The 9,173-nt window shown below is 42.7% G+C and overlaps 1 protein-coding gene across 1 annotated transcript; it reads right to left on the bottom strand.

The window, feature by feature from the left end:
• Positions 1-3,177: 3,177 nt before the first annotated feature.
• LOC308099804 (dickkopf-related protein 1-like) lies at positions 3,178-6,365 on the bottom strand. The gene is made up of 4 exons (XM_080448604.1): positions 5,922-6,365; positions 5,234-5,375; positions 4,518-4,661; positions 3,178-4,141 (listed from the first exon to the last, which is right to left on the bottom strand). The coding sequence occupies exons 1-4, from the start codon at positions 6,153-6,155 to the stop codon at positions 3,852-3,854; spliced, it is 810 nt and encodes a 269-aa protein (XP_080304730.1). The 5' UTR covers positions 6,156-6,365; the 3' UTR covers positions 3,178-3,851.
• Positions 6,366-9,173: the final 2,808 nt, after the last annotated feature.

The following is a 9,173-nucleotide window of genomic DNA, read 5'->3' as shown; positions in this document are numbered from 1 at the left end:
AACGCGTCGTTTAGAGCTTACGGATCTGCTACTTTTGATGCTTTTGTGTGACGCTGTAGTATGATCAAGTAGGGCGTTAATTTACGGAAAAACACAAAAAGATGGAGATAAGAGGTTTCTGCCCGACAGCAACAATATGTATAGTGGTTCTAGGTCCGGGGTCATCTCGGTACAGATGGAGCAGGAATAGACATAGTGATTACAGCATATAGTAGTCCTTAAGGTGGTTGAATGCCATTGGACATCGTTCTCCTCCTGTCACAACAGCTCACCCATCCCTGTGACGTGACAGCCTCAAGCAAACCTCTCCCTTTATGGGAGGAGGTAGAAGGAGAGGAGAGCCGTGGATGTAGACATGGGGAAGATCTTATCTGAGCTTGGTCAGATATGAAGAGGAGCGTGTTGTTTGGCTCCTTTTGATCTGACACGAGAATCAAGCAAAGAAAAGCACAGTAATTTCCTCACCATCTTCTAATCCAAAACGAGCCCTAATTACAGGCAGCGAGGTGTATTTGGGTGGATTCATGGCCTGCATATTAGAGCGTATCCATTGCACAACAACAGACAGGAAATGCGGTGTGCATGCTGCTGTGCACGTCGGAGAGAGAGAGATTTTGAATGGATATGTTTTTTTCTTCGTTTTTTTCCTTCCCCTTTTTGGATTGCATCACAAAACGTTGCTGTCGGGGCAGAAACCTTGCATCTCCATTACTTATTTCCTATCAATTACACGCGCCATGAAGCCGTGAATTCATGAAGATTTTTTAGTTTTTGTCTCATTGCTGAGCCGATAATTTGATGACAGGGTCATCTGTCAATAGGAGACTCAGTAGGAGTCTTTTGAGATTCTTTGAGGCTCTTTCAGTCTCCTACCGGAGACATTAGCATCTTTCCGCCGGCCATCAAATTATTGGCTCAGGAATGTGACAAAAACTGAAAAAGCCTCCATGAATTCAAGGCTTAATTCAAGGAGTAATTGATAGAAAATAAGTCATTTTTTCCATGAACTACTCCTTTAATGCACCTATGTCGTCACACTGAAAGTGTTACACAAAAGTAAATAAGAAAAAGAGGTTGCGCATCAACAATGGGTTTTCTCAGTGGATCCAAAATCCAGTATACACATCAAAAATGGAAAAAATCCCCAAAAGGTAGCACCTCCCAAATTTCAAATCAATGGAGGACAAAGTACTCACATTATCACTTCTGTATTGGCACACACCAATAAACAAACAAAAGTATCTACAATCGCTACAAAACATCACAATGTGATGCGTTGTTGTGAGCTTGCAGTTTGGCTATTTTTGACGTTAAGTGAAAGTCAAAGTGCTTACATCTGTCTGTGGAGTTGTATATGCATTGACCCAATGAAAAGTATTAACAAGGGAGCGTGTGATTAAATAATAACTATACCATGGATCCATTTCCTGAAAAAGTAACAGTTTTTTGGACATACAAGGTTTCCACTACGACAGCGCCCGAAAAATCTCCAAAGCCCTGTGGTACACCTCATTTCATGAGTCCTTCTTGTGTAGATTGAGCAAGATGAAGTAATTAGAGACTTTAGCTTTTGGGTAGCTGCTAGCTATCTCTCCCCTATGCTTCACATGAAGGTATATAATTAGAAACTATAGCCAGGGAACACCAAAGGGTTTTAGGTGGCAAAGGCTCGCCAGGTCACTGTGATACAGTTAGTTATTAGCTCATTTGATACGGGAGGGAGCAGCATCCTGTCCCGTTTGTAATGTTCTCTGATGACACACACACACACACCACGGCCCCATCATGACGGACCATCCCAAAAAGATCTGAGGAGGATGCAACATGCTGTAATAAGCCTGAAGTGATAACTCATAAAAGACTGCTTGTTTATGATTTGTGTGTTTGTGTGAACGTGTGTGCTTCTGTGTGTGTCTGTGTGTGTGCACGCGCACGCACACACACACACACACACACACACACACACACACACACGTACACTATGTATTACTATACTTGTGAGGTCATCAAGGAGGGCAATTTCATTCGTGCAATTTTTACAATTCTTTGTCACTTTTAACCCTAACGTAATCTTGTAGATCTGGCATTTTCAGTAAGTATTTATCAAATACACACACACACACACACACACACACACACACACACACACACACACACACACACACACACACACACACACACACACACACACACACACACACACACACACACCTGAGTTTAATGAGCATAAGCAGCATATCTGGCCTGAGAGTTTCACACCCCCCCCCCCCCCTTGCAACCACTGCTTTGTGTGGACTAGGAGTTCAACATGACCAAGCCAGTGTTCCAATAACTCTTGCTTTCCAGAACGGGTCGGTTGGTATTTTGGAATGTAACAAAATACCAACTCAACGAAAAGTTAAAAACATTACTCTTTTCTCAACCCTATGGCCGACCTTTGACCTCTGGGAGCAGTGTGTCTCTAACATTTTCATGCCAAGTAGGACCCCCCAAAATGATATCTATTTGGCCGCGGACGGACCCCCATCTGAAAAGATTTTGTGTCAGGGACTCCCAGATAAGAAGATTTATGTTAAAGAAAAATCTCGTTTTTAAAAAATCTATCGATACACAACAATCACAATGTGCTTGTAGATCGTGAAATAGGCAAATAGGTTTAAAGGGGTTAAACTGATTTTGATGCTATAACTTATTTTGCTGGGGATCCCCTGGAACCCCCTCAAGGATCTCTGGGGTCCCTGGACCCCTGCTGTGTAGAGCTACAACAAAACCTCACTGAACAAAGCTGACAATAATGTTGTATCATTTGCAGCAAGTTAATCTATCTCAAATGTATTCATTTTGCAAACAAGAACATTTTGTTGCTGTCGGGCAGAAACCCAACAAAGGCAATCTCCATAGTCTAACTTTTCGTGTTTTATTCTTTCTCATAAATCAGCGCCCTACTTATATATTACATATTACAGCGTCACACAAAAGCATAAAAAGTAGCAGATCAAAAGCATCAAAAGTAGCAGATCCACAAGCTCGAAACACGGCGTGAAGAGACACATTTTGAGCTTGTAGATCTGCTATTTTTGAATTTGAATCCTGAAAAGTAACAGTTTTGGACACAATGACGTTTCCAGCCGACAGACGATTTGCCAAAAAAAAGGAGGGAGCAGAGTAATTCCAGGTTATCAGTGACTTTTTAATAAAACAAATATTTTCACATTTCTTTGCAATGTAACTTAAAAATATAGACATTTACATAGTATATAACAATATATTTGTGTACACATTTACAATATTGGAAATGAACCATGCAGCACCATGTCTTTATAATACCGGTGTTGACAGAATTCAATAGCTCAGTTAAGTGCCACCTCCATTATAAGTTATTTACAATACAGTAATTTACTGCAATAATTCGAGGCTTTAAGTTCCATAAAAAGTGAAACAAAAACAGCTCTGCCACTTCCGACGATGACATTAAATCGATGTATTTTCTCGAGACCCCCACGAAGTGCCGAGCCTGACTTATACTCATACTAACTATATGTTCGTGCGATAAAGTATAAACGAGGCTTCTTCACTTCTCCCCTCCCTCCCTCCTCCAGCCAACTTCCGATTCCTCGTCCGTCGATGGGAATCGGATCGGTCCAACCTTATGCTGCCCGCATTCCTCTGGGGGCATATCACTTTTCCACCAGGAATCATGTCTATCCTTCCGGGTGCTGCATGTGTTTGTGTCAGCGACTTTTTGGCAGGAAAGGATGTGGAGGTGTTCGGTTTATTTATGTGTGTGTGTGTGTGTGTGTGTGTGTGTGTGTGTGTGTGTCTGTGGTGTGAGTGTGTATAGGGTGTGTGTGTCAGCGTCTCTGGCAGGTGTGTAGGTTCCGGGCGGCCGTCCTGCTGACAGTGTGGTCTCGCTCTCGCTCTCCTCCTCCCCCTCCTCCCCCCCTCTCGGGTCGGCAGGCCAGGCTGTCGCCGCAGTCGCAGCGCTGGAACAGCTCCAGGCCGTGCGCGCCTTTCCTGCGGTGGCGCGTGCACACCTGGCCCTCTGTCAACACGGGCTTGCAGATGCGAGACCAGAAGTGGCGGGCGCAGCACAGGCCCAGTCCGCAGTCCGCCGACCTCAGACAGGTATCTCCCTCCTGACCTAGATTAGACAGAGAGAGAGAGAGAGATGGAGAAAAGTTACATCACTGGTTCTCAAACTGAAAATAAAATGTCCCTACATTTTTCTCCCACGATTTTTGTAACCCATTTTTTCACCAAGTGCCAATTGCCTAAGCTGTAATCCTGGGCGCTACTCTACCTCTGCCAGCCTGGGGAGAGACCCGAACTGAGCTCATGCTTCCTTTTTTCCATGGACTCCCAATAACTTTTTTTGTTTTAGAACCTCTGCGTTTACGTACAAGAAACATATCGAGATGTTTTGATGTTGAACTGAGCCAAGACATAAGGCAGTCAGACAGCTTTGGTATGTTTCATAAAAAGAGAGCTCGATGAAGAGGCTAAAAATAAATGTTTACCTTTGACAGAGTGGGGCTGATGCCCGTGACCAGAGGAGGGTGGTCTCTTGGCATGGTGCTCCATGGTGTTATTGTTGTGCCCGTGCCAACCGGTGATCGTGGCCCCGTCTATGCCCTCCAAATCATTCGCTGGCTGGCACACGCCTGGGAAATGACAAAAGAAGAAAAAAAAGGTCATTCTCTCAATTATATTTATACATCCTATTATATTCCACCTCAATAGCCCTACTTATTTGATCATTTGAATTATACTGAAGTGCATCCTTTTAATGATCAACACATGTAAGAAAAGTACTCATCAATGTATCAATGTGAATGTTGATGACACGTTGATAAAGCCTAACACATTGGGTCTCAAAGTGGGGTCCGGGGACCCCCAGGGGTCCTTGGGGGGGTTCCAGGGGGTCCCCAGACGAACCAAATTGACCCTTATGTGTCTGTAACTCTGAGAGTGCACAAATGGAACCAAATGGACCCGTCAGGGTCCATTTGTACACTCTTCGAGTTAAATTAACACTGATGATGATGATGATGATGATGATGATACTACAGTGTAGATTGGCATATATTTTCAAATGGTGGTCCACGGGCTAATATGTGTCAATTTGGGGGGTCCTTGACACGGAAAAAGTTTAACCACTGGGCTAACGCACTTAAATCTATCAAAGTATTTCACTCAGAGGTAAATGGTTAAGGATAAAGCCTGGTCTCCTCACCATTGCTGCAGCGGTTCCCTGCGCAGCACATCTGGTCCCGTGCGCAGCGCTTGCGGCTCTTTCTGCACGGCAGACACACGCCTCTGGCGTCGTTGCAGAACTCATCGGATCCACACTCGTCATCGTCCGTACAAACACCTGACTGCAACAATGACATAAATACAAACACGTTAACATAAGCTTTGCGTTGAAAGGAGAACACTGACTGAAAAGTCTGGAGAACGTGACATGATGAAACGTTGTTTCCCAAGATAAAAGCAGAACGTTTTTGATATTTACGCACGGTCCGTTTTTTTTTTGGAGAGGGTTGTTCAATTAAATTAAATTAAAATGAGCTTTATTAGCATGAGGAAAATACGTTTACATCACCAAAGCAAGTGTCAAAATATAATTAAAAAAACTAGTAGGGCCTATGCTATACAGTTGGAGGGGGTAAAGCATTGTGTTAAACAGAGCTATTGTGTCGTTATATACATTCAATATATAGCTACATGGTATAAAGTTTTTTTTTAACTTTTTGAAACAAATAGCAGCAATCTTTTGCAGTCACTTTGGGACAATCAGCAGATTTTTTCCCCTCAAAACTATTTAAAGCTTCAGATTTAAAATGTGTTTAAAGGTAGCAGCTCTGTTTATATGTGCAGTAGGCTATATATAGGTCTATAGGGGTCTAACTTGTTCAATTTACCTGCAGTGTGTCCACGGGGGGTATCCTGTGTCCCACGCTGCCCGGCGTGGAGGTGCGTGGACTGGGGCTGACCGGGTCGGCAGCACCCTTGGGCGCGCCTCCGCCTCCACCGGGCACGTTCTTGATGGCATTGGAGTTCTTCGTCAAAACACTCCCAGAGTAAACGTTCCCAAAGTATCCAAACAGGGTGAGATACGCAACAGCCACGAAGCGACGCACCGAGTACAACCGCATGGTTTCTCCCGTGGTAACAAAACAAATAAAGTTAAAGAAAATCCGTCTTGTTCTGGGTAAAAAACTATGGTGATCAAAGACAGCGTTCCCCCAAAAAAGGCAAAGAAGTAAAGTGTTGAAGGAATCCTCCTGGTGAAGACAAGGTTCCTAGAGATGTTTGGGATCCTGGAGGTTCTCCTGATTGCACTGGAAGGGCTCCGGGATCTGGTCTTTATACTTGTGGACTTGTTTGTCTTCCCCGCCCCTCAAACAGCACAACAAAGACACAGGGATGGAGTTTCAAAGGCGCCTAGAAGCTCCAGCGTCACTGACTGACTGTATCCATCCATTCTCTACCCTGCTGTCAGAGATTGCGTTTCACAATGTTGTGTGTGTGTGTGTGTGTGTGTGTGTGTGTGTGTGTGTGTGTGTGTGTGTGTGTGTGTGTGTGTGCGCGCGCGCGCGTACACAGAGTGGTGGAAAAAGTACGCACATTTCTCACTTAAGTAAAATTATCAATACTGCAATGTAGCAATACTTTGTTACAAGTAAAAGTCCGGAATTAAAAATGTACTCGAGTCAAAGTACAAACGTATTCAAATTCAAATCAAAATGTATACATAAAGTACCAAAAGTAGAAAGTAGCCTACTCATTACGCAGAATGTCCCATTTCAACACAAGTTATCATTATGTCTAAATTGTAATCTTTTGAAAATAGCAGATCTACAAGCTCACAATGTGTGGTGAGATGATGTGGAGTAGAAGTAAAAGTAGCCTACTGAAAATTGGAAACTCTCTCCAGTAAAGTAAAAAATACCTCACAAGTGTACTTAAGTAGGCTACAGTATTTGAGTACATTTACTTAGTTACTTTACACCACTGTGTGTGTGTGTGTGTGCGTGAGATGCTTATTGATGAGCAACAAGTCTGAGAACTGGGACTGGATTTGCGCGCGTTACACACAGTAAACATCCTCAGTGTTACTTTACTCTAGGAGAGTGTCTACAAATGGAACCAAATGGACCCAAAGTCTTTTTGGTTCCATGTTATACATTGTTAAATATGTATGCATTATTGGCGACCTATATCACCCTTGCTTTAAACAAATGTCTGTAGGCTATCTGTTCAACCTATAAAGGATATACATTAATTCCACTCTTGCACATCGTCATCATTCTTGCACATAATCCATATTTTTTTTGTATCTTGAAGACAGTTCTTGGGATGCTTTAGATTCAGAATGAAATCCTATATTTCGCTCAGGTAGGCTGTAGTCTACAGTAAATGACATGTCATAGATAGACTATGACCTTTTAGTGACACAGAGACATGACTTTCTTCTCATGAATATTGTTTTTTCTGTTGTAGCCTATATGTGTGTGTGGATGACCCGCTCTGCACTTTACATGCGCGGCTCCTTTGACATTCAAGTAGCCTAACTAACTGCCCTCTGGCTGTGTGTGTGAAGAAAGATAGTGATTAAAGTTACTTTTCCGTCGATTAACCAGTTCATTTGATCTCTCTGATTGCACAGGGGGGCAATTATCTCCCAGCGTGTGCTTGATGCACTGGCGGCGGACATCAATGTTAGGATAGTAAGGATATACATGCAGACCATTAAGGGGTGTGAGAAGTTGACCGAATTGAATGGCCTTCCTTTCAAGGACTGACTGACACTTGGAGATAAAAGGGTCTCTGATCTGTGTCCTGGTCTAGTGTGGAGCTCTGCGCGCAGATTATAGCTCAAACATTCAACATTATTTTTATTAATTAATTAACAATAGGCGATTCAGTTTCTTAATGATTTTGTTCTTCATTGTAAGTCAGGCGTTTTGGCTTCCCCTGCTGGGATGGATACATTTAGAATCAGTCAGAATTGTACGATACTGGTCGAGTAGGCCTGCTGGCTGCTGCAGATGAAAGGTGACTTGACAGGTTTCTCATTAGCCATGGTTCTCATAAAGGGCAGTCACACTAAAACTCAGAAAGAAGAAATACAAATAAAATAGGCTATTGCCCCAAATAAAGAATAATAATAATACAAAAACATTAAGGTAGGCCAAAAAGTCATGTTTAGTGCTCTGGTAAGCAGGTGAATTATGTTGACGGAATCCAGACATAATATTTCACTGACATTGTTGTTGCATCATGTTGAATCATAACTTCATGAGTGTGGAATAGCCTTGGATATCATAGATGTATTTTATGACTTTTACTTTCGTATGAAGTAAAAGTCAGACTCGATAAAAAACACATCGATAGTCTAGTCTTTATCCAAGGCTAAGTGTAGAACCAACCAAGTCAAAATCCAATAGCTGATAAAAGCGTGCAGGTGCCAACGTTTGTCTTCTCTCTCTGTTCTCTCTGAGAAGACAGAAAAGAAGACACCTTGGCACTTGGACGTCATCTGGTGGCTTGTAGTGTGTTTGTAGTGTGTGTGAGACTCCAAGTTCTAGACACCTGACCTGACAAACAACGTTTGAATTGCTTGTAGCCTATATCTTTTGAAGTTAGAGCCCTTATCTACACTTTACTAAATGTTAGTGTTGGTAAGGTGAGCTCCTTTGATGGACTTTGATCTCCTTTGATCTCTCGCAGAGAAGTGTCACCCTGTTGTTATGGCTGAGGCCATTTCCCTGTGCCCCCCCCCCCCCCCCCCAACAGATTTGTTGTGAGAATAACACTGGGACTAGAAAAACGTGAAGTAATCTCCCTTTACCACTCGAACCCCGACGACATCAATCAAAAGGAAAATGATTTCTGATGCAATGCAACATTATTGAGAGAGAGAGAGAGAGAGAGAGAGAGAGAGAGAGAGAGAGAGAGAGAGAGAGAGAGGTGGTGGTACAGCTATCTTATAAATAAACTGAAGACATCGTGGGAAGGAAGAATCCGTTTACATTCAGCGCCATCCAGTGGCAAGATTTAAATATAGCAGTTTCAATTTAGGCCTATGTAGGCTACTGTTGATTGTTTTTGAAGATGGAGCACAAATAATTCTTCAAAATTAAATAACAGAGACAAACACCACTCAAAAA

The sequence above is a fragment of the Gymnoscopelus braueri genome (genome assembly GCF_963280865.1).
Source record: "Gymnoscopelus braueri genome assembly, chromosome: 14".
NCBI lineage: Eukaryota > Metazoa > Chordata > Actinopteri > Myctophiformes > Myctophidae > Gymnoscopelus > Gymnoscopelus braueri.
The sequence above is the reverse complement of the archived record's forward strand: the minus strand, read 5'-3'. Positions and strand labels throughout refer to the sequence as shown.

Coding starts and splice junctions, on each gene's coding strand:
- LOC308099804 (XM_080448604.1), bottom strand. CDS start 6,155: ATGCGGTTGTACTCGGTGCGTCGCTTCGTGGCTGTTGCGTATCTCACC. Junction 5,376..5,921: donor CCCCCGTGGACACACTGCAG/GTAAATTGAACA, acceptor TCATTGTTGCAG/TCAGGTGTTTGTACGGACGA. Junction 4,662..5,233: donor AGGGAACCGCTGCAGCAATG/GTGAGGAGACCA, acceptor GTCATTTCCCAG/GCGTGTGCCAGCCAGCGAAT.